The sequence below is a fragment of the Pecten maximus genome, chromosome 4 (assembly GCF_902652985.1).
Source record: "Pecten maximus chromosome 4, xPecMax1.1, whole genome shotgun sequence".
NCBI classification, from domain to species: Eukaryota; Metazoa; Mollusca; class Bivalvia; order Pectinida; family Pectinidae; genus Pecten; species Pecten maximus.
In genome coordinates this window covers 52126383-52152907 of record NC_047018.1, presented here as the reverse complement: position 1 = coordinate 52152907, position 26525 = coordinate 52126383, and the positions used below count along the sequence as shown (strand labels likewise).

General features: G+C 39.6%; 1 protein-coding gene across 2 annotated transcripts in view; it reads left to right on the top strand.

Moving 5' to 3' along the window:
* The first annotated feature begins 2431 nt into the window (after nucleotides 1-2431).
* LOC117326385 overlaps nucleotides 2432-26525 on the top strand; it is a 29581-nt gene continuing 5487 nt past the window's right edge. Inside the window, exon 1 of one of the 2 annotated variants that reach the window (XM_033883130.1) lies at nucleotides 2432-3413. In XM_033883130.1, the coding sequence (XP_033739021.1) occupies nucleotides 3050-3413 (364 nt within the window). In that variant the 5' untranslated portion in view covers nucleotides 2432-3049. Of the gene's footprint in view, nucleotides 3414-15401; nucleotides 15503-26525 lie in introns of those variants that run through there. The other variant, XM_033883132.1, reaches the window with a different exon arrangement.

The following is a 26525-nucleotide window of genomic DNA, read 5'->3' as shown; positions in this document are numbered from 1 at the left end:
TATCTATAGTAGAGTGTACACTTGTGAGAATACATCATATATCTATAGTAGAGTGTACACTTGTTGTGAGAATACATCAGATATCTATAGTAGAGTGTACACTTGTGAGAATACCTCAGATATCTATAGTAGAGTGTACACTTGTGAGAATATATCAGATATCTATAGTAGAGTGTACACTTGTTGTAAGAATACATCAGATATCTATAGTAGAGTGTACACTTGTTGTAAGAATACATAGATATCTATAGTAGAGTGTACACTTGTTGTGAGAGTACATCAGATATCTATAGTAGAGTGTACACTTGTTGTGAGAATACATCAGATATCTATAGTAGAGTGTACACTTGTTGTGAGAATATATCAGATATCTACAGTAGAGTGTACACTTGTCGTGAGAATACATCAGATATCTATAGTAGAGTATATACTTGTTGTAAGAATACATCAGATATCTACAGTAGAGTGTACACTTGTTGTGAGAATACATCAGATATCTATAGTAAAGTGTACATTTGTTGTGAGAATACATCATATATCTATAGTAGAGTGTACACTTGTTGTAAGAATACATCAGATATCTATAGAAGAGTGTACACTTGTTGTAAGAATACATAGATATCTATAGTAGAGTGTACACTTGTTGTGAGAATACATCAGATATCTATAGTAGAGTGTACACTTGTTGTGAGAATACATCCCATATCTATAGTAGAATGTACACTTGTTGTGAGAATACATCACATATCTATAGTAGAGTGTACACTTGTTGTAAGAATACATCAGATATCTATAGTAGAGTGTACACTTGTTGTAAGAATACATCAGATATCTATAGTAGAGTGTACATTTGTTGTAAGAATACATAGATATCTATAGTAGAGTGTACACTTGTTGTGAGAATACATCAGATTTCTATAGTAGAGTGTACACTTGTTGTGAGAATACATCAGATATCTATAGTAGAGTGTACACTTGTGAGAATACATCAGATATCTATAGTATAATGTACACTTGTGAGAATACATCAGATATCTATAGTATAATGTACACTTGTTGTGAGAATACATCAGATATCTATAGTATAGTGTACACTTGTTGTGAGAATACATCAGATATCTATAGTAGAGTGTACACTTGTTTTGAGAAAGCATCAGATATCTACAGTAGAGTGTACACTTGTTTTGAGAATGCATCAGATACCTACAGTAGAGTGTACACTTGTAAGAATACATCAAATATCTATAGTAGAGTGTACACTTGTGAGAATACATCAGATATCTATAGTAGAGTGTACACTTGTTGTGAGAATACATCAGATATATATAGTATAGTGTACACTTGTTATGAGAATACATCAGATATCTATAGTAGAGTGTATACTTGTTGTAAGAATACATCAGCTATCTACAGTAGAGTGTACACTTGTGAGAATACATCAGATATCTATAGTAGAGTGTACACTTGTTGTGAGAATACATCAGATATCTATAGTTGAGCGTACACTTGTTGTGAGAATACATCAGATATCTACAGTAGAGTGTACACTTGTTGTGAGAATACATCAGATATCTATAGTAGAGTGTACACTTGTTGTAAGAATACATCAGATATCTATAGTACAGTGTACACTTGTGAGAATACATCACATATCTATAGTAGAGTGTACACTTGTCGTGAGAATACATCAGATATCTATAGTAGAGTGTACACTTGTTGTGAGAATAAATCAGATATCTATAGCAGAGTGTATACTTGTTGTAAGAATACATCAGATATCTACAGTAGAGTGTACACTTGTTGTGAAAATACATCAGATATTTATAGTAGAGTGTACACTTGTTGTGAGAATACATCAGATATCTACAGTAGAGTGTACACATGTTGTAAGAATACATAAATATCTATAGTAGAGTGTACACTTGTTGTGAGAATACATCAGATATATATAGTAGAGTGTACACTTGTTGTGAGAATACATCAGATATTTATAGTAGAGTGTACACTTGTTGTGAGAATACATCAGATATCTATAGTATAGTGTACACTTGTTGTGAGAATACATCAGATATCTATAGTAGAGTGTACACTTGTTGTCAGCGTTAACTAGAGAAAATGTGGTAGCACAGTGACTACTCCGCAAACATTCCTAAGGAAGTGACATGTCCCTGTGTATATATCTATGTACGTAATACAAATCGAGACTCCATACTAGGGTTATTTGTCCACCTGTACAGGTAGTTTGTGCTGTCACACACATACACACCCAGTGACTAATTACCTTATACATTGCTAGTACGTAGCGAACGTACTTTTTAAAACGTTGTTTACAAATTAAAAAAAACAAGTCCGTTGACTCAAATACCGGTGTGTATTGCCGATAGTTGAGTATTAAGCCCGAGAGATTGACGATCACAGCCCGTAGTCTAAACATGTATTTACCGAACAGCTGACAATTGAGAAGTCATGCATGAATGGGACTTTTGAAATACCGTGGTTGGCGAGATTACTTTTTAAAAAATTGGCTACTGTACAAATATATGCGAGTGTGTGAGTCAACTGTCCCATACTGTCTGTGTCACGTCTGCCCGGGGGTGAGGGTCTCGTGGACTGTGGTCTAAAAGGACTTATATACACCGGGTACTGTCAGGATTTTAAGCGTGCCTCTCCCAGGGTGTGGACAGGCAGATCGATGTTGGATTGACCAGGAACCGGTTTGTCAGCCAGATATGTGTTTACATGACGAGTCGACCCAGTTTAGTGTAAAGAGGATTGAACAATTCAAGTGTACTACACGGCCAGATATACACATGTAATCGACAAGTCAGGTGTGCCGAAGTGGAACTGTACAATGTGTGGAACGTAAGTGTGCAGTCGGGTACGTGATCCTGTAAATGTGTGTACTATCACAGGAACGCGTGTGGGAAAGTCTGTCAAACCAGTGTATATAACACTTATCATATATATCAACAACCTCGTGATGTACCTATAGTAAATATGTGGCTTCTGTGTGACAGTATCGCGTCCTCGTAACCAAGGTCAGGTAACAATGGCGGCAGATCCTGTTCAACTGACGAGGTCCCCAATGGGTCAACGGCAGTTGAATAAGGATGATATCGGGCCCCCGGGGCCTGTCAAGCAGTTCCTCTGGGAAGACACGCCCCGCCTACTCAAAGACATTATGAGCACTTCAAGACTGCCGTTCACTGCCAAAGTACATTCTGGGGACATCGGGAATTACGTCCCAGCCTGGACCAGTTCCGAGAAGACGGGAGAAGATGAGGAGGAGGCAATCCAGGTGATTGAGACAAGGAGGAAGAAAGTAGTAGTTGTGAGGAAGATGCAGTGGGATAGACAGACAGGCGACTACGCCGAGTATGGAAATGGGGTGGAAATACCCGCCACTTATAAAGGTTGGTTAAAACATACCGTCACTTATAAAGGTTGGTTAAAACATCCCGTCACTTATAAAGGTTGGTTAAAACATCCCGTCACTTATAATGGTTGGTTAAAACATCTCGTCACTTATCAAGGTTGGTTAAAACATCCCGTCACTTATCAAGGTTGGTTAAAACATCCCGTCACTTATAAAGGTTGGTTAAAACATCCCGTCACTTATAAAGGTTGGTTAAAACATCCCGTAACTTATAAAGGTAGGTAAAAATACCCCTATAATTATAAAGGTTGGTTAAAACATCCCGTCACTTATAAATGTTGGTTAAAACATCCCGTCACTTATAAAGGTTGGTTAAAACATCCCGTCACTTATAAAGGTAGGTAAAAATACCCCTATAATTATAAAGGTTGGTTAAAACATCCCGTCACTTATAAAGGTTGGTTAAAACATCCCGTCACTTATAAAGGTTGGTTAAAACATCCCGTCACTTATAAAGGTTGGTTAAAACATCCCGTCACTTATAAAGGTTTGTTAAAACATCTCGTCACTTATAAAGGTTGGTTAAAACATCCCGTCACTTATAAAGGTTGGTTAAAACATCCCGACACTTATAAATGTTGGTTAAAACATCTCGTCACCTATAAAGGTTGGTTAAAACATCCCGTCACCTATAAAGGTTGGTTAAAACATCCCGTCACTTATAAATGTTGGTTAAAACATACCGTCACATATAAATGTTGGTTTAAACATCCCGTCACTTATAAAGGTTGGTTAAAACATCCCGTCACTTATAAAGGTTGGTTAAAACATCCCGTCACTTATAAAGGTTGGTTAAAACATCCCGTCACTTATAAATGTTGGTTAAAACATCCCGTCACTTATAAAGGTTGGTTAAAACATCCCGTCACTTATAAAGGTTGGTTAAAACATCCCGTCACTTATAAAGGTTGGTTAAAACATCCCGTCACTTATAAAGGTTGGTGAAAACATCCCGTCAATTATAAAGGTTGGTTAAAACATCCCGACAATTATAAATGTTGGTTAAAACATCCCGTCAATTATAAAGGTTTGTTAAAACATCCCGTCACTTATAAAGGTTGGTTAAAACATCCCGACAATTATAAATGTTGGTTAAAACATCCCATAACTTATAAATGTTGGTTAAAACATCCCATAACTTATAAATGTTGGTTAAAACATCCCGTCACTTATAAAGGTTGGTTAAAACATCTCGTCACTTATAAACGTTGGTTAAAACATCCCGTCACTTATAAAGGTTGGTTAAAACATCCCGTCACTTATAAATGTTGGTTAAAACATACCGTCACTTATAAAGGTTGGTTAAAACATCCCGTCACTTATAAATGTTGGTTAAAACATCCCGTCACTTATAAAGGTTGGTTAAAACATCCCGTCACTTATAAAGGTTGGTTAAAACATCTCGTCACTTATAAAGGTTGGTTAAAACATCTCGTCACTTATAAATGTTGGTTAAAACATCTCGTCACTTATAAAGGTTTGTTAAAACATCTCGTCACTTATAAATGTTGGTTAAAACATCTCGTCACTTACAAAGGTTGGTTAAAACATCCCGTCACCTATAAAGGTTGGTTAAAACATACCGTCACTTATAAAGGTTGGTTAAAACATCCCGTCACTTATAAAGGTTGGTTAAAACATACCGTCACTTATAAAGGTTGGTTAAAACATCCCGTCACTTATAAAGGTTGGTTAAAACATCCCGTCACTTATAAAGGTTGGTTAAAACATCCCGTCACTTATAAATGTTGGTTAAAACATCCCGTCAATTATAAATGTTGGTTAAAACATCCCGACAATTATAAATGTTGGTGAAAACATCCCGACAATTATAAATGTTGGTTAAAACATCCCATAACTTATAAATGTTGGTTAAAACATTTCGTCACTTATAAATGTTGGTTAAAACATCCCGTCACTTATAAAGGTTTGTTAAAACATCCCGTCACTTTTAAAGGTTGGTTAAAACATCCCGTCAATTATAAAGGTTGGTTAAAACATCCCGTCAACTTATAAAGGTTGGTTAAAACATCCCGTCACTTATAAACGGTTGGTTAAAACATACCGTCACTTATAAAGGTTGGTTAAAACATCTCGTCACTTATAAATGTTGGTTAAAACATCTCGTCACTTATAAAGGTTGGTTAAAACATCCCGTCACTTATAAAGGTTGGTTAAAACATCTCGTCACTTATAAAGGTTGGTTAAAACATCCCGTCACTTATAAAGGTTGGTTAAAACATCCCGTCACTTATAAATGTTGGTTAAAACATACCGTCACTTATAAATGTTGGTTAAAACATCTCGTCACTTATAAAGGTTGGTTAAAACATCCCGTCACTTATAAAGGTTGGTTAAAACATCTCGTCACTTATAAATGTTGGTTAAAACATACCGTCACTTATAAAGGTTGGTTAAAACATACCGTCACTTATAAAGGTTGGTTAAAACATCCCGTCACTTATAAAGGTTGGTTAAAACATCCCGTCACTTATAAAGGTTGGTTAAAACATCCCGTCACTTATAAAGGTTGGTTAAAACATCCCGTCAATTATAAATGTTGGTTAAAACATCCCGTCACTTATAAAGGTTGGTTAAAACATCCCGTCACTTATAAAGGTTGGTTAAAACATCCCGTCACTTATAAAGGTTGGTTAAAACATCCCGTCACTTATAAACGTTGGTTAAAACATCCCGTCACTTATAAACGTTGGTTAAAACATCCCGTCACTTATAAAGGTTGGTTAAAACATCCCGTCACTTATAAAGGTTGGTTAAAACATCCCGTCACTTTATAAAGGTTGGTTAAAACATCCCGTCACTTATAAAGGTTGGTTAAAACATCCCGTCACTTATAAATGTTGGTTAAAACATCTCGTCACTTATAAATGTTGGTTAAAACATCTCGTCACTTATAAAGGTTGGTTAAAACATCCCGTCACTTATAAATGTTGGTTAAAACATCTCGTCACTTATAAAGGTTGGTTAAAACATCTCGTCACTTATAAATGTTGGTTAAAACATCCCGTCACTTATAAATGTTGGTTAAAACATCTCGTCACTTATAAATGTTGGTTAAAACATCTCGTCACTTATAAATGTTGGTTAAAACATCCCGTCACTTATCAAGGTTGGTTAAAACATCCCGTAACTTATAAAGGTTGGTTAAAACATCCCGTCACTTATAATGGTTGGTTAAAACATCTCGTCACTTATCAAGGTTGGTTAAAACATCCCGTCAATTATAAACGTTGGTTAAAACATCCCGTCAATTATAAATGTTGGTTAAAACATCCCGTAACTTATAAAGGTTGGTTAAAACATCCCGTCACTTATAATGGTTGGTTAAAACATCTCGTCACTTATCAAGGTTGGTTAAAACATCCCGTCACTTATCAAGGTTGGTTAAAACATCTCGTCACTTAAAAAAGTTGGTTAAAACATCCCGTCAATTATAAAGGTTGGTTAAAACATCTCGTCACTTATAAATGTTGGTTAAAACATCTCGTCACTTATAAATGTTGGTTAAAACATCCCGTCGTTTATAAAGGTTGGTTAAAAGATCCCGTCACTTATAAAGGTTGGTTAAAACATCCCGTCACTTATAAAGGTTGGTTAAAACATCTCGTCACTTATAAATGTTGGTTAAAACATCTAGTCACTTATAAAGGTTGGTTAAAACATCCCATCACTTATAAAGGTTGGTTAAAACATCCCGTCACTTATAAATGTTGGTTAAAACATCCCGTCATTTATAAAGGTTGGTTAAAACATCCCATCACTTATAAATGTTGGTTAAAACATCCCGTCAATTATAAATGTTGGTTAAAACATCTCGTCACTTATAAAGGTTGGTTAAAACATCCCGTCAATTATAAATATTGGTTAAAACATACCGTCACATATAAATGTTGGTTTAAACATCCCGTCACTTATAAAGGTTGGTTAAAACATCCCGTCACTTATAAAGGTTGGTTAAAACATCCCGTCACTTATAAAGGTTGGTTAAAACATCCCGTCACTTATAAAGGTTGGTTAAAACATCCCGTCACTTATAAAGGTTGGTTAAAACATCCCGTCAATTATAAATGTTGGTTAAAACATCTAGTCACTTATAAAGGTTTGTTAAAACATCCCGTCACTTATAAAGGTTGGTTAAAACATCCCGTCACTTATAAATGTTGGTTAAAACATCCAGTCACTTATAAAGGTTTGTTAAAACATCCCATCACTTATAAAGGTTGGTTAAAACATCCCGTCACTTATAAATGTTGGTTAAAACATACCGTCACTTATAAATGTTGGTTAAAACATCTCGTCACTTATAAATGTTGGTTAAAACATCTAGTCACTTATAAAGGTTTGTTAAAACATCCCGTCATTTATAAAGGTTGGTTAAAACATCCCGTCACTTATAAATGTTGGTTAAAACATCCCGTCACTTTATAAAGGTTGGTTAAAACATCCCGTCACTTATAAATGTTGGTTAAAACATCTCGTCACTTATCAAGGTTGGTTAAAACATCTCGTCACTTATAAAGGTTTGTTAAAACATCTCGTCACTTATAAATGTTGGTTAAAACATCTCGTCACTTATAAAGGTTGGTTAAAACATCTCGTCACTTATAAATGTTGGTTAAAACATCTCGTCACTTACAAAGGTTGGTTAAAACATCCCGTCACCTATAAAGGTTGGTTAAAACATACCGTCACTTATAAAGGTTGGTTAAAACATCCCGTCACTTATAAAGGTTGGTTAAAACATCCCGTCACTTATAAAGGTTGGTTAAAACATCCCGTCACTTATAAACGTTGGTTAAAACATCCCGTCACTTATAAACGTTGGTTAAAACATCCCGTCACTTATAAAGGTTGGTTAAAACATCCCGTCACTTATAAAGGTTGGTTAAAACATCCCGTCACTTATAAAGGTTGGTTAAAACATCCCGTCACTTTTAAAGGTTGGTTAAAACATCCCGTCACTTATAAAGGTTGGTTAAAACATCCCGTCACTTATAAAGGTTGGTTAAAACATCCCGTCACTTATAAAGGTTGGTTAAAACATCTCGTCACTTATAAAGGTTGGTTAAAACATCCCGTCACTTATAAAGGTTGGTTAAAACATCCCGTCACTTATAAAGGTTGGTTAAAACATCTCGTCACTTATAAAGGTTGGTTAAAACATCCCGTCACTTATAAAGGTTGGTTAAAACATCCCGTCACTTATAAAGGTTGGTTAAAACATCTCGTCACTTATAAAGGTTGGTTAAAACATCCCGTCACTTATAAAGGTTGGTTAAAACATCCCGTCTCTTATAAAGGTTTGTTAAAACATCTCGTCACTTATAAAGGTTGGTTAAAACATACCGTCACTTATAAACGTTGGTTAAAACATCCCGTCAATTATAAAGGTTGGTTAAAACATCCCGTCACTTATAAAGGTTGGTTAAAACATCCCGTCACTTATAAATGTTGGTTAAAACATACCGTCACTTATAAACGTTGGTTAAAACATCCCGTCACTTATAAAGGTTGGTTAAAACATCCCGTCACTTATAAAGGTTGGTTAAAACATCCCGTCACTTATAAAGGTTGGTTAAAACATCTCGTCACTTATAAAGGTTGGTTAAAACATCTGGTCACTTATAAATGTTGGTTAAAACATCTCGTCACTTATAAAGGTTTGTTAAAACATCTCGTCACTTATAAATGTTGGTTAAAACATCTCGTCACTTACAAAGGTTGGTTAAAACATCCCGTCACCTATAAAGGTTGGTTAAAACATACCGTCACTTATAAAGGTTGGTTAAAACATCCCGTCACTTATAAAGGTTGGTTAAAACATCCCGTCACTTATAAAGGTTGGTTAAAACATCTCGTCACTTATAAAGGTTGGTTAAAACATCCCGTCACTTATAAAGGTTGGTTAAAACATCCCGACACTTATAAATGTTGGTTAAAACATACCGTCACTTATAAAGGTTGGTTAAAACATCCCGTCACTTATAAAGGTTGGTTAAAACATCCCGTCACTTATAAATGTTGGTTAAAACATCCCGTCACTTATAAAGGTTGGTTAAAACATCCCGTCACTTATAAACGTTGGTTAAAACATCCCGTCACTTATAAAGGTTGGTTAAAACATCCCGTCACTTATAAAGGTTGGTTAAAACATCCCGTCACTTATAAAGGTTGGTTAAAACATCCCGTCACTTTTAAAGGTTGGTTAAAACATCCCGTCACTTATAAAGGTTGGTTAAAACATCCCGTCACTTATAAATGTTGGTTAAAACATCTCGTCACTTATAAAGGTTGGTTAAAACATCCCGACAATTATAAAGGTTGGTTAAAACATCTCGTCACTTATAAATGTTGGTTAAAACATCCCGTCACCTATAAAGTTGGTTAAAACATCCCGACAATTATAAATATTGGTTAAAACATCTCGTCACTTATAAATGTTGGTTAAAACATCTCGTCACTTATAAATGTTGGTTAAAACATCTCGTCACTTATAAATGTTGGTTAAAACATCCCGTCACCTATAAAGGTTGGTTAAAACATACCGTCACTTATAAATGTTGGTTAAAACATCCCGTCACTTATCAAGGTTGGTTAAAACATCTAGTCAATCATAAAGGTTGGTTAAAACATCCCGTCAATTATAAAGGTTGGTTAAAACATCCCGTCACTTATAAAGGTTGGTTAAAACATCCCGTCATTTATAAAGGTTGGTTAAAACATCCCGTCACTTAAAAAGGTTGGTTAAAACATCCCGTCAATTATAAATGTTGGTTAAAACATCCCGTCACTTATAAATGTTGGTTAAAACATCCCGTCACTTATAAAATTTGTTAAAAACATCCCGTCACTTATAAAGGTTGGTTAAAACATCCCGTCACCGATAAAGGTTTGTTAAAACATCTCGTCACTTATAAAGGTTGGTTAAAACATCCCGACAATTATAAATATTGGTTAAAACATACCGTCACTTATAAAGGTTGGTTAAAACATCCCGTCACTTATAAAGGTTGGTTAAAACATCCCGTCACTTATAAAGTTTGGTTAAAACATCCCGTCACTTATAAAGGTTGGTTAAAACATCTCGTCACTTATAAAAGTTGGTTTAAACATCCCGTCACTTATAAAGGTTGGTTAAAACATCTCGTCACTTATAAATGTTGGTTAAAACATCTAGTCACTTATAAATGTTGGTTAAAACATCCCGTCACTTATAAAATTTGTTTAAAACATCCCGTCACTTATAATGGTTGGTTAAAACATCCCGTCACTTATAAAGGTTGGTTAAAACATCTCGTCACTTATAAAGTTTGGTTAAAACACCCCGTCACTTATAAAGGTTGGTTAAAACATCCCGTCACTTATAAAGGTTGGTTAAAACATCCCGTCACTTATAAAGGTTGGTTAAAACATCCCGTCACTTATAAAGGTTGGTTAAAAAATTCCGTCACTTATAAAGGTTGGTTAAAACATCCCGTCACTTATAAAGGTTGGTTAAAACATCCCGTCAATTATAAAGGTTACTTATAAACCAATCAGCTGCTGTTCCAGTTTTCGGTCTGGCTACGTATTCCAGTGTACTCGCCCTGTCCAATTCTTTCACCCTATCAAGCTCACGATATAGCAGGGATACTCTGTATCCTCTATTGAGAAGATAGTATCTTAGTTCTACACAACGACGTTTGAAGTCATCGGAGACGATACCCCTGATTCTCAAAACCTTGTAATACGGATGCTCCTTGTAGTGTGGTTTGGGTGAAGGTACTGATGAGTTTCCGTTGGTTTACTGTATAAATCCGTGTGTATTTCTCCATTGACGAGTGTTGAACAGGTGTCCAAAAAGGATTTTTCTCGTCGGAGATGTCTCTACCGGATGTCCACTTGATCTCGATGTCGTCAATGAATCTAAACCAGCTGAGTGGTTTCGATGGGGCTGCTATAAGTAGCCTTGACGCGAGATGGCCCATAAACACATTGCGTAAGATGGTGCCATTTTGGTGCCCATTGCCGTACCACTAACTTTGAAGATAGTGCTCTCCGTTGGATGTGAAGTTGTTCAGCGTGAGTACTAGCTTAAGAAGTTCCAATAAGCTATCTGTTGAAGGATGCTTATTCCCCCGAGTGTCCCACGCAGAACGGCAGGGTATAATTCCGTCCTCATGTGGGATGTTGGTGTAGAGAGAAACTACATCCATGGTTACCAGGAGTGTATCATCAGGTAGATTACTACATGGCGTCATTTTATGAAAGCCCGTGGTGTCTCTCAAGTTAGATGGTAAATTCTCGACATGAGGTATCATGTGAAAGTCAATGAACTTCGAGATGTTTTTTCTGTAGGGTGGCCAATCGAATTGACGATGGGTCGACCGGGGTTGCGAGCTTTGTGGATTATTGGAATTATGAAGGCTTGAGGCTAGATCTTTCACCAACTTTAAGAATCGACGAGATATGTGATATTTCGATTTGACAAACTCGAGGTTTGCACAAGTTAAGTTTGGCAACTAAATAATCTTACCCAAAGTGTTGAGATCTGTATTTAATGAGACGATCAGCGCAGCAATGCCACAAGCTGGTTAGAGGTAAGCGAACATAGCCGACAGTTTTGTTCTGATGTCAATGATACTGAACTATCATAAAACAAGAAATATCTTTAAAAAAGATAAACGGCATAGTTTTAATGCTGGTGGTTATAATGTAATACTGCTGGTGAAATAAATCAACGAACTAATGCGTATCAGCACGGATAACAAAATTATATCAGTTTGAATCATTTTTGGTGATAACAAGACTGCAATTGAATCAGGGATGTAATTTTGTTAATGTGTTATTTGAAAAGATACATTCACTTATTCAGCTTGCATTCAATCTAACTTTGTTTCGTTTTTAACTGCATGTCAGCATTTTGCATTCACCGCTACATTGACCAATCACATACTTCATCTTGACCAGTAACGCCACCTGTCGCGTCATATCCGGGGCCAAAAGAATATTATACGGCTATGCCGAAAAAGCACTTTACAATTATCACATTGCATTTAATCTCAAAACTTTTGCCAGCAAAGCTTTGTCGCCGTCGCCTGCTGGCGACACGGATTGGACAGCGGAGACACGCAATCTGGGTCAACATTGCAGTTAACGTTTCGTGTTTAGATCCGTTTCTCAGAAAGTGTAAGTCCAAATTGAACCAAACTTGAATTCACATATAGTGCATCACAATGCACCCTTTATGTGATAAACAATTATAACTACGACTTTGGATAAAAAATGATTATCGGTTCTTTCACAGGGACCCGACACAAATCCAGACATATCGGTACTGCCACAGGGACCCGACACAAATCCACACGTATCGGTTCTTTCACAGGGACCCGACACAAATCCAGACATATCGGTACTGCCACAGGGACCCGACACAAATCCACACGTATCGGTACTTTCACAGGGACCCGATACAAATCCACACATATCGGTACTTTCACAGGGACCCGACACAAATCCACACGTATCGGTACTTTCACAGGGACCCGACACGAATCCACACGTATCGGTACTTGCACAGGGACCTGGCATAAATCCGAACCCCACAGGTCATTATATATAAAGGACTTGCACAACTAAATCAGCCAATCAGCTGGTGTTTCAAGGTGTAGGATTCGAGGTGTAAAAAGGCGGGATATTCAAGGTCGACGTTCCATGGTGCACTGTTAATGTCAGGGTTACTGTCTTTCGAGTACCCGTGAGCTCTTATTTGCAATTAATCCTATACAATAATAACATATATCAGATAGAAAAAACAACTTTAGTTTGATATAAATTTCACACCATTTGAACTTCAAAGGAGCGAATGAAGGGATGGAGTCACTAGCAATAACTTATAGTGAAATATGTAAATGTGTGAGCCCTAAAGTAAACAATGTATGTTTACTATGCAGGTAGACGTCTGGTGACCTTGAGAACCCTTGAAGGTCGCTCGGTAACACCGAAAAGGTGGCCATTAAAACTATATAAGAATATACACAATAGGTTTATGTTAAAATGCAGCACAATTAATGCTCATCCAACCCACATGATATATTAAGATGTGCTTGCAAACCTGTTCTGTTACGAGAACCGGTTGATAAAAAGTCATGTTCCTGCTTAAAACAGGATTTTATGGTTTCATGTTTGAGTGAATATTTACTACATTGAAGATGGATACTGATATGTCTAGCCATTCATTGGTCAGTGATCAACTGCGTATGAATCTACAACGAAAGTGATGACGTTTAACACAGTACACAATTATTACATGGTAAATATACTGCGGAAAAAATCCGGAAATTACGCGCCAGTTTGGGTTGGGGATTGGGGTTGGGGGATGGGGTGGGTTAGGGGAATTGGGGGGAGAGGGGGAGGGGGAGATGGATGAGGTACGGGTAGGGGATAGAGGGATGGGGGTAGTGGAAGGGGAGGGGGTAGTGGAAGGGGAGGGGGTAGTGGAAGGTAATGGGGGGTAGGGAAGGGGGAGGGGGATGAGGGAAATGGGGGGGGGGATGATGGGGATGGGGGTAGGGGATGATGGGGATGGGGGTAGGGGATGGAGGTTGTTTGTTGTTGTCAGGTAAGAAAGGGGATCATGTTCATCTGCCGTTATTAAAACATGCAGATACTCTTACCAGTAAAGTTGGGTATCGTCTCCCCGACTGATTCCGAGCCTTGACGAAGTCGGTCGAGCGGTGATTGTACGCAATCCTTGACATATTGGGTATGACCTGCCATTCTCTGCTTATAGGGCGTGCCAAGTCGACTACAATGTAAATCCTTAACCCCACAGTCCGTATATATATGTGTGTATCATAAGTATACTTATATATATACAGGTATGAAGAACTTTAGTAAAAGTCCCTGTGTCCCGATCAGGCCGATCCATTGTCACACACGCTCGCTACTCTTTACAACAATACAAAAAAATGTCAGATTTTTTTTATAAATATCCCACATGTATTGTAATATGCATTATGACGGTTAACTCTTCGGTATGATTATCACTAAGCTTCTTATCGCAAAGTTTTGTACACACAGGGATATGACGTCCATTGATATCCCAACAGTCTGTATATAATATAGTACACAATACAATCGTTGCGGTGGAGAATTGTGACAAGTCCCTGTGGTTTAATAGGAGTAGTGTTGGAGCGGTCAAAATGGATTTCCGGTCACCAGGCATAGTATTTGCTATTCATTTTGTGACCCTCTGTTCTAATTCCGGAAGTGTCAAGTTGACTGTAGATTGACTCCCTACACATCAAAGCTGCTCTGTAGTACATCGCTTATCCACAAACCTGGTATAGTTTTAGCACTTATAATGACAGAGACTGTATCTATAATAAATGTTATATGTATACAATTTTACGGTATAGGCTCGTGTATCACCATATACTAATCCCGTTTCACTATTTTAATGAAGAAATCACCGTTTAATGAGTGTGAAAATAACAGTTATAGCTCTTGTGGTTTTCAATCTTTACCCTAATAAATTCGCATGTCCCTGTGTTAAATACAGCCCACTTCACCTAGGGCTTACCATGTCCATCTAGTATCGTGGATGTTTTCATCTTTTATTTGGCAAAATAGTCGTGAGCGATTTTCTGGTACAAAGAAAGACTGTGTCCAGTATAGTAAATGCATAGGTCAAGTCGATGACTAGTGACGTCATACAGACCCCCTTCAAACGTCTACATAACACAGATTATCAGTCTCGCCCAGTGTCCCCGGGTCATACATTAATACTAACGAATCCGTTACAAACACATTAATCACCTGTCCAACCCAGTCCGTCTTATGCCATGGGCGACCTTTAAAAGAGGAATTACAAACCTTTGCACTTTGTTAGATAACTTGATTTGAAACTAAACTCCTAGGAAGTGTTTTTGATCTAAAAACTAGGATACTTACTCGGCTAGCTGTATGTTTATTGACGGGATTGGTTAACATGTATCAACTGAACAAGAACACGTTTTAATGAATTCGGACTAACAATAGAAGTAACGACGAGCAAACTACAATGTAAGTAATTATGTAAGTTTACAACGGGTCAAACTGAACACAATACAGGTATCGGTGTATGTTTACGATGGCAGGGCCTGGGTTAAACAAAGTTAAAAGTGCTCACTTTTTTCTTTTTTTGTTTATTTATTTATTGTTATCTGATTTTTTTTCTTGACATCTTAACCAGTTGACAAAGAATACCCGACTTAGTTACCAGGACATTGTCGGACTAAACATAAGAAACGTAAGAGTTAACGCCTTGATTTCCATCTTTGCCATTTGACCTGTATGTAAGTCTTGTAGAAACATTAATTTATTTAAGCATTGAACTGTTTTTGTATGGTATTTATGATTTATTTGAATGCCAGAGATTTGCAAGCAAACAGCACAATGTGCTTAAAATAGATCATAAATACCATACAAAACAGTCCAACGCTTATATTTACATTCCTTTTCCTTTTTTTTTTTATTTTTTTAAATGCTATAATTCATATTTAAAATTCATAATGCCCGCCTTACCGGCAGTCAGCAGATTTTTTGTCAGTCGTTGGAACAGCCGGAACATGCATATGGTCGCGTGCTTTTTGGCAAACAAAATAGTACGTGGAAAATTTTTAAAACAACTCAATTTTGTTAATCATTTTATTATCAACGTAATGCGCAAATGGCATATTTTTTATAACAAATAATGTAGACATAATAATTAGTCGTTAAACTTTCCATTCTGGATATTGTAGTTCCGGTTTGTGTTGTATTGATACGCTAATAAGTGTAGCGCGTGATGGATGGCATTTAAACGTACATCAATGCCGATCTCAAACAGACTATATAGTGACAATGCCAGACACATGTAAATATATTATTATGATTGAAAACTTGGAATGTAAACACAAAATATCCGATAACCCTAATGTCCTGTATAATAGAGTGGTGGGAGATTTGCCGAAAGGCTCCTGTTAACGATGGTCGTATTGAGAAATGTCCCAGTTATGTCACATGGGACTTATCGTTCAGAAATTGTCATCAACAAATATATTGTATAACGCATTCTCTCTATATCAGTACTTCAACCTGCTCCAAACAGGAAATCTATGTTCAACCTTTCACTTAAATCACAAGACAACAGTTTAAAAATAAAGACATTGAAAATAATATCTCATCCGTCTTTCCGAAATTTCTTCATATCTTTGAACAAAAATCAGATATTAGATTTATCACCAGTTATTTAAGTGTAAGTGCTAAATGTGAATTGATCACTCTCTACAATATTTACTATATTACATGAAAAATAGCATAATGTCATTACAATGGATATTATTTTTATACAAATAATCAACAACAACAACAACAACAACAACAAAATAGCAACAAGCAAAAAATTATGGTTATACAAATAATCAACAAAGAAAGGGAAACAAACAAACAAAAAATGATGTTTATCATGTTACCAAAACCTTTGGTTGGATTTTAAATCAACGACAACATTCAGATTTTATTTTTAGCCCACCATCATCAGATGGTGGGCTATTCAAATCGCCCTGCGTCCGTGGTCCGTGGTCCGTCCGTCCGTCCGTCCGTCCGTCCCTCCGTCCGTCCGTAAACAATTCTTGTTATCGCTAATCCTCAGAAAGTACTGAAGAGATCTTTCTCAAATTTCATATGTGGGTTCCCCTTGGTGCCTAGTTATGCATATTGCATTTTGAGACCAATCGGAAAACAACATGGCCGACAGGCAGCCATCTTGGATTTTGACAATTGAAGTTTGTTATCGCTATTTCTGAGAAAGTACTGAAGGGATCTTTCTCAAATTTCATATGTAGGCTCCCCTTGGTGCCTAGCTATGCATATTACATTTTGAGACCAATCGGAAAACAACATGGCCGACAGGCAGCCATCTTGGATTTTGACAATTGAAGTTTGTTATCGCTATTTCTGAGAAAGTGCTGAAGAGATCTTTCTCAAATTTCATATGTAGGCTCCCCTTGGTGCCTAGTTATGCATATTGCATTTTGAGACCAATCGGCAAACAACATGGCCGACAGGCAGCCATCTTGGATTTGACAATTGAAGTTTCGTTATCGCTATTTCTGAGAAAGTACTGAAGGGATCTTTCTCACATTTCATATGTAGGCTCCCCTTGGTGCCTAGTTATGCATATTGCATTTTGAGACCAATCGGAAAACACATGGCCGATAGGCAGCCATCTTGGATTTTGAATAATTGAAGTTTGTTATCGCTATTTCTGAGAAAGTACTGAAGGGATCTTTCTCAAATTTCATATGTAGGCTCCCTTGGTGCCTAGCTATGCATATTACATTTTGAGACCAATCGGAAAACAACATGGCCGACAGGCAGCCATCTTGGATTTTGATAATTGAAATTTGTTATCGCTATTTCTGAGAAAGTACTGAAGGGATCTTTCTCAAATTTCATATATAGGTTCCCCATGGTGCCTAGTTATGCAAATTGCATTTGAGACCAATCGGAAAACAACATGGCCGACAGGCAGCCATCTTGGATTTTGACAATTGAAGTTTAATATCGCTATTTCTGAGAAAGTACTGAAGGGATCTTTCTCAAATTTCATATGTAAATTTCCCTTGGTGCCTAGTTATGCATATTGCATAGTTATGCATATTGCATATTGAGACCGATCGGAAAACAAACATGGCCGACAGGCAGCCATCTTGGATTTTGACAATTGAAGTTTGTTTTCGCTATTTCTGAGAAAGTGCTGAAGGGATCTTTCTCAAATTTCATATGTAGGTTTCCCTTGGTGCCTAGTTATGCATATTGCATTTTGAGACCTATCGGAAAACAACATGGCCGACAGGCAGCCATCTTGGATTTTGACAATTGAAGTTTGTTATCGCTATTTCTGAGAAAGTACTGAAGGGATCTTTCTCAAATTTCATATATAGGTTCCCCTTGGTGCCTAGTTATGCATATTACATTTTGAGACCTATCAGAAAACAACATGGCCGACAGGCAGCCATCTTAGATTTTGACAATTGAAGTTTGTTATCGCTATTTCTCAGAAAGTACTGAAGGGATCTTTCTCAAATTTTCGTATTTAGGTCCAATTGAAGTTTGTTATCGCTATTTTACAGAAGGTACTGAAGGGATCTTTCTCAAATTTCATATGTAGGTTCCCCTTGGTCCCTGGTGTTGCATTTTGGGACCAATCCGAAAACAACAGACAGCCATTATCGCAAAATCTTGAATTTTATATATAGGTTCCCCTTGTTTGAAAAGTACTAGAGGGCTGTTTCTGAATTTACACAGATTAGTAAGACTTAGAGGAAGGGAAAAGTAGAGAAAAGATCAATCTGACATGGAACCTATAAAGATCATTCAATGGTGGGCGCCAAGATCCCTCTGGGATCTCTTGTTGTAAATGTGAGAAAAGGGACATTTTTGTTTAATACAATGAGAACAGATGAAAAAGAAATAATAGCCATTACGACAGGTTTTAGGTAGCTTTACTCTAAAAATATCAACGTTTATTGAAATACATTTGTACTTCAACTTTGTATACAAAAATCCCCCCCCCCCCAAAAAAAAAAAAAAAACCTGTAGAAAGGACGTGTTTTTTTGTGATTTACTGGATGTGAAATAGCGGGATTAAAATTCGATAAAAAAAAGTGGAGACCTTGTTTCCAAGTTTAAACCATTCCAAGAAAATAAAGTGGATAAAAAGGAAGATCGAGTACTGTTTAATCTATAAGTTGGAACCGTAAAATCATGTATGTTTTTGATAGCCAGAGTTTACAACACTAGGTGGCAAAAGGTCATTCACAAGTTGAGGAGTGATGATATTTCTTTTATTTAAAAAAAAACAACAACTGTAGTTTTCTCTTTTATTTTAAAAAACAAATGTAGTTTTCTCTCTTTTTTTCTTTTTTTCTGATAACTTTCAAAATATAGAGCAGTGATATTCACATAAAAAATAAGACCAGTTATCAGACGTAGTTCTCTTTGAACCTTTTCACGTAATTCTAACTCATGCAGAGCACATTCATCCATAATTCGCAGGCATTTTCAACTACTGGAAAAATAAAAGTGTTAAAATTGTTAACAAAAGTTTTCCTATTAAGAATATATCTGAACTTCCTGCATTTATTTTCTTCATTACTGAATTATACATATAATCGATATGATTACATCATTTTTTTCTGATTACATCATTTCCTTCCAAGGTGCGGCATATGTGTCTCGATTAAATTTCAAGATTCCCCACCAAAGATAAGATCAAGTTGGTCATTTGTATTTCTACTATACAAGGGTTAAAACTTACTAGCCACTGATTTGCCCAGGAATCAAGTGATTGTAAGTATTGATTGAATTCAGTTTCAATTTCAACCCATAAAGAAGAGGGTTTTATAATAGATCGACGAATAGACGAATCATTAGGGATATTAAAAAAAACTGTAAGACTAAGAATAGAACCCTGAAGCACTCCTGTCTTAAAATTACAAATGGAAGAAAGCGAATCAGCAATGGAAAATCTCTGGTTTCTATGCTAGAGATAATTTTTAAACCATTCAGAAATGTATCGTGCGAAATGCAAAATGAGGTAACTTGACATTTTCTCTTTAATACTTCACCTCCCGACTATTTCAGAGCACGATACAGAAGGCCGTTAGGGATATAGAGACAGTCATTTCTAGGTACACAACTTTAGGTCCGCATTGTTATCTCGGCCAAATCTGTGAAGACCCGGATCTTACGCCTTGACGGAATTTACCGGGTAGGTCCGTGGTGGCCGAGTGGTTAAGCTGTACCGACACTTATCACTTGCCCTCCACCTCTGGGTTGCGAGCTCGAATCCCGCGTGGCTCAGTTGCCTGGTACTGACCGTAGGCCGGTGGTTTCCCCTACCTTTAACACTTCGCACGTCCTTAAATGACCCTGGCTGTTGATAGAGCGTTACACAAAACAAACAAACAAACAAACAAACAAAAAACCGACATGTCGCGATTACCAAAACAGGAACGAGTATAGGTCGTCTTAAAGGTATTAATTATACTTGATTTCAAACATATTACAAACGTCTGTGAAAAAAACTTGGTGGGAACAAACGGGGATAGGTTTGTACAAACTGAAATATGGTAACATTATGGAAGTTCAGATATGTTTGATGTTCAACATGCATGTATAAAATCTTCTCCCTTGACGATGATAACCCTACTGTGTAGTTGGTGTAGTTTGTACTGTGTCCCAGGTTTAGAGTTGTTGTCTCCCCTGTTGGTGTAGTCTGTACTGTGTCCCAGGTTTAGAGGTGTTGTCTCCCCTGTTGGTGTAGTCTGTACTGTGTCAGGTTTAGAGGGTTGTCTCCCCTGTTGGTGTAATGTGTACTGTGTCCCAGGTTTAGAGTTGTTGTCTCCCCTGTTGGTGTAGTCTGTACTGTGTCCCAGGTTTAGAGGGTTGTCTCCCCTGTTGGTGTAGTCTGTACTGTGTCCCAGGTTTAGAGGTGTTGTCTCTCCTGTTGGTGTAGTCTGTACTGTGTCCCAGGTTTAGAGGTGTTGTCTCCCCTGTTGGTGTAGTCTGTACTGTGTCCCAGGTTTAGAGGTGTTGTCTCCCCTGTTGGTGTAGTCTGTACTGTGTCCCAGGTTTAGAGGTGTTGTCTCCCCTGTTGGTGTAGTCTGTACTGTGTCCCAGGTTTAGAGGTGTTGTCTCCCCTGTTGGTGTAGTCTGTACTGTGTCCCAGGTTTAGAGTTGTTGTCTCCCCTGTTGGTGTAGTCTGTACTGTGTCCCAGGTTTAGAGAGTTGTCTCCCCTGTTGGTGTAGTCTGTACTGTGTCCCAGTCCTAGAGTTGTTGTCTCCCCTGTTGGTGTAGTCTGTACTGTGTCCCAGGTTTAGAGGTGTTGTCTCCCCTGTTGGTGTAGTCTGTACTGTGTCCCAGGTTTAGAGGTGTTGTCTCCCCTGTTGGTGTAGTCTGTACTGTGTCCCAGGTTTAGAGGTGTTGTCTCCCCTGTTGGTGTAGTCTGTACTGTGTCTCAGGTTTAGAGGTGTTGTCTCCCCTGTTGGTGTAGTCTGTACTGTGTCCCAGGTTTAGAGGGTTGTCTCCCCTGTTGGTGTAGTCTGTACTGTGTCCCAGGTTTAGAGTTGTTGTCTCCCCTGTTGGTGCAGTCTGTATTGTGTCCCAGGTTTAATGTTGTTGTCTCCCCTGTTGGTGTAGTCTGTACTGTGTCCCAGGTTTACAGTTGTTGTCTCCCCTGTTGGTGTAGTCTGTACTGTGTCCCAGGTTTAGAGTTGTTGTCTCCCCTGTTGCTGTAGTCTGTACTGTGTCCCAGGTTTAGAGTTGTTGTCTCCCCTGTTGGTGTAGTCTGTACTGTGTCCCAGGTTTAGAGGTGTTGTCTCCCCTGTTGGTGTAGTCTGTACTGTGTCCCAGGTTTAGAGTTGTTGTCGCCCCTCTTGGTGTAGTCTGTACTGTGTCCCAGGTTTAGAGTTGTTGTCTCCCCTGTTGGTGTAGTCTATACTCTGTCCCAGGTTTAGAGGTGTTGTCTCCCCTGTTGGTGTAGTCTGTACTGTGTCCCAGGTTTAGAGGTGTTGTCTCCACTGTTGTTGTAGTCTGTACTGTGTCCCAGGTTTAGAGTTGTTGTCTCCCCTGTTGGTGTAGTCTGTACTGTGTCCCAGGTTTAGGGGTGTTGTCTCCCCTGTTGGTGTAGTCTGTACTGTGTCCCAGGTTAAGAGATGTTCTCTCCCCTGTTGGTGTAGTCTGTACTGTGTCCCAGGTTTAGAGTTGTTGTCGCCCCTGTTGGTGTAGTCTGTACTGTGTCCCAGGTTTAGAGTTGTTGTCTCCCCTGTTGGTGTAGTCTGTACTGTGTCCCAGGTTTAGAGTTGTTGTCGCCCCTGTTGGTGTAGTCTGTACTGTGTCCCAGGTTTAGAGGTGTTGTCTCCCCTGTTGTTGTAGTCTGTACTGTGTCCCAGGTTTAGAGGTGTTGTCTCCCCTGTTGGTGTAGTCTGTACTGTGTCCCAGGTTTAGAGGTGTTGTCTCCCCTGTTGGTGTAGTCTGTACTGTGTCCCAGGTTAAGAGATGTTGTCTCCCCTGTTGGTGTAGTCTGTACTGTGTCCCAGGTTTAGAGGGTTGTCTCCCCTGTTGGTGTAGTCTGTACTGTGTCCCAGGTTTAGAGATGTTGTCTCCCCTGTTGGTGTAGTCTGTACTGTGTCCCAGGTTTAGAGTTGTTGTCTCCCCTGTTGGTGTAGTCTGTACTGTGTCCCAGGTTTAGAGTTGTTGTCTCCCCTGTTGGTGTAGTCTGTACTGTGTCCCAGGTTTAGAGGGGTTGTCTCCCCTGTTGGTGTAATCTGTACTGTGTCCCGGGTTTAGAGGTGTTGTCTCCCCTGTTGGTGTAGTCTGTACTGTGTCCCATGTTTAGAGTTGTTGTCTCTCCTGTTGGTGTAGTCTGTACTGTGTCCCAGGTTTAGATGTGTTGTCTCCCCTGTTGGTGTAGTTTGTACTGTGTCCCAGGTTTAGAGTTGTTGTCTCCCCTGTTGGTGTAGTTTGTACTGTGTCCCAGGTTTAGAGTTGTTGTCTCCCCTGTTTGTGTAGTCTGTACTGTGTCCCAGGTTTAGAGTTGTTGTCTCCCCTGTTGGTGTAGTCTGTACTGTGTCCCAGGTTTAGAGTTGTTGTCTCCCCTGTTGGTGTAGTCTGTACTGTGTCCCAGGTTTAGAGTTGTTGTCTCCCCTGTTGGTGTAGTCTGTACTGTGTCCCAGGTTTAGAGTTGTTGTCGCCCCTGTTGGTGTAGTCTGTACTGTGTCCCAGGTTTAGAGTTGTTGTCTCCCCTGTTGGTGTAGTCTGTACTGTGTCCCAGGTTTAGAGTTGTTGTCGCCCCTGTTGGTGTAGTCTGTACTGTGTCCCAGGTTTAGAGGTGTTGTCTCCCCTGTTGTTGTAGTCTGTACTGTGTCCCAGGTTTAGAGGTGTTGTCTCCCCTGTTGGTGTAGTCTGTACTGTGTCCCAGGTTTAGAGGTGTTGTCTCCCCTGTTGGTGTAGTCTGTACTGTGTCCCAGGTTTAGAGATGTTGTCTCCCCTGTTGGTGTAGTCTGTACTGTGTCCCAGGTTTAGAGGGTTGTCTCCCCTGTTGGTGTAGTCTGTACTGTGTCCCAGGTTTAGAGATGTTGTCTCCCCTGTTGGTGTAGTCTGTACTGTGTCCCAGGTTTAGAGTTGTTGTCTCCCCTGTTGGTGTAGTCTGTACTGTGTCCCAGGTTTAGAGTTGTTGTCTCCCCTGTTGGTGTAGTCTGTACTGTGTCCCAGGTTTAGAGGGGTTGTCTCCCCTGTTGGTGTAATCTGTACTGTGTCCCGGGTTTAGAGGTGTTGTCTCCCCTGTTGGTGTAGTCTGTACTGTGTCCCATGTTTAGAGTTGTTGTCTCTCCTGTTGGTGTAGTCTGTACTGTGTCCCAGGTTTAGATGTGTTGTCTCCCCTGTTGGTGTAGTTTGTACTGTGTCCCAGGTTTAGAGTTGTTGTCTCCCCTGTTGGTGTAGTCTGTACTGTGTCCCAGGTTTAGAGTTGTTGTCTCCCCTGTTTGTGTAGTCTGTACTGTGTCCCAGGTTTAGAGTTGTTGTCTCCCCTGTTGGTGTAGTCTGTACTGTGTCCCAGGTTTAGAGTTGTTGTCTCCCCTGTTGGTGTAGTCTGTACTGTGTCCCAGGTTTAGAGTTGCTGTCTCCCCTGTTGGTGTAGTCTATACTCTGTCCCAGGTTTAGAGGTGTTGTCTCCCCTGTTGGTGTAGTCTGTACTGTGTCCCAGGTTTAGAGGTGTTGTCTCCCCTGTTGGTGTAGTCTGTACTGTGTCCAAGGTTTAGAGGGGTTGTCTCCCCTGTTGGTGTAGTCTGTACTGTGTCCCAGGTTTAGAGTTGTTGTCTCCCCTGTTGGTGTAGTCTGTACTGTGTCCCAGGTTTAGAGTTGTTGTCTCCCCTGTTGGTGTAGTCTGTACTGTGTCCCAGGTTTAGAGGGGTTGTCTCCCCTGTTGGTGTAATCTGTACTGTGTCCCGGGTTTAGAGGTGTTGTCTCCCCTGTTGGTGTAGTCTGTACTGTGTCCCATGTTAAGAATTGTTGTCTCTCCTGTTGGTGTAGTCTGTACTGTGTCCCAGGTTTAGATGTGTTGTCTCCCCTGTTGGTGTAGTTTGTACTGTGTCCCAGGTTTAGAGTTGTTGTCTCCCCTGTTGGTGTAGTTTGTACTGTGTCCCAGGTTTAGAGTTGTTGTCTCCCCTGTTTGTGTAGTCTGTACTGTGTCCCAGGTTTAGAGTTGTTGTCTCCCCTGTTGGTGTAGTCTGTACTGTGTCCCAGGTTTAGAGTTGTTGTCTCCCCTGTTGGTGTAGTCTGTACTGTGTCCCAGGTTTAGAGTTGTTGTCTCCCCTGTTGGTGTAGTCTATACTCTGTCCCAGGTTTAGAGGTGTTGTCTCCCCTGTTGGTGTAGTCTGTACTGTGTCCCAGGTTTAGAGGTGTTGTCTCCCCTGTTGGTGTAGTCTGTACTGTGTCCAAGGTTTAGAGGGGTTGTCTCCCCTGTTGGTGTAGTCTGTACTGTGTCCCAGGTTTAGAGGTGTTGTCTCCCCTGTTGGTGTAGTCTGTACTGTGTCCCAGGTTTAGAGGGTTGTCTCCCCTGATGGTGTAGTCTGTCCTGTGTCAGGTTTAGAGGGGTTATCTCCTCTGTTGGTGTAGTCTGTACTTTGTCCCAGGTTTGGAGGTATTGTCTCCCCTGTTGGTGTAGTCTGTACTGTGTCGCAGGTTTAGAGGTATTGTCTCCCCTGTTGGTGTAGTCTGTACTGTTTCCCACGTTTAGAGGGTTGTCTCCCCTGTTGGTGTAGTCTGTACTGTGTCCCAGGTTTAGAGGGTTGTCTCCCCTGTTGGTGTAGTCTGTACTGTGTCCCAGGTTAAGAGGTGTTGTCTCCCCTGTTGGTGTAGTCTGTACTGTGTCCCAGGTTTAGAGATGTTGTCTCCCCTGTTGGTGTAGTCTGTACTGTGTCCCAGGTTTAGAGGGTTGTCTCCCCTGTTGGTGTAGTCTGTACTGTGTCCCAGGTTTAGAGATGTTGTCTCCCCTGTTGGTGTAGTCTGTACTGTGTCCCAGGTTTAGAGTTGTTGTCTCCCCTGTTGGTGTAGTCTGTACTGTGTCCCAGGTTTAGAGGTGTTGTCTCCCCTGTTGTTGTAGTCTGTACTGTGTCCCAGGTTTAGAGTTGTTGTCTCCCCTGTTGGTGAAGTCTGTACTGTGTCCCAGGTTTAGAGGTGTTGTCTCCCCTGTTGGTGTAGTCTGTACTGTGTCCCAGGTTTAGAGATGTCGTCTCCCCTGTTGGTGTAGTCTGTACTGTGTCCCAGGTTTAGAGGGTTGTCTCCCCTGTTGGTGTAGTCTGTACTGTGTCCCAGGTTTAGAGATGTTTTCTCCGCTGTTGGTGTAGTCTGTACTGTGTCCCAGGTTTAGAGTTGTTGTCTCCCCTGTTGGTGTAGTCTGTACTGTGTCCCAGGTTTAGAGGTGTTGTCTCCCCTGTTGTTGTAGTCTGTACTGTGTCCCAGGTTTAGAGTTGTTGTCTCCCCTGTTGGTGTAGTCTGTACTGTGTCCCAGGTTTAGAGGTGTTATCTCCCCTGTTTGTGTAGTCTGTACTGTGTCCCAGGTTTAGAGATGTTGTCTCCCCTGTTGGTGTATTCTGTACTGTGTCCCAGGTTTAGAGGGATTGTCTCCCCTGTTGGTGTAGTCTGTACTGTGTCCCAGGTTTAGAGGTGTTGTCTCCCCTGTTGGTGTAGTCTGTACTTTGTCCCAGGTTTAGAGGTATTGTCTCCCCTGTTGGTGTAGTCTGTACTGTGTCCCAGGTTTAGAGGTGTTGTCTCCCCTGTTGGTGTAGTCTGTACTGTGTCCCAGGTTTAGAGTTGTTGTCTCCCCTGTTGGTGTAGTCTGTACTGTGTCCCAGGTTTAGAGGTGTTGTCTCCCCTGTTGGTGTAGTCTGTACTGTGTCCCAGGTTTAGAGGTGTTGTCTCCCCTGTTGGTGTAGTCTGTACTGTGTCCCAGGTTTAGAGGTGTTGTCTCCCCTGATGGTGTAGTCTGTACTGTGTCCCAGG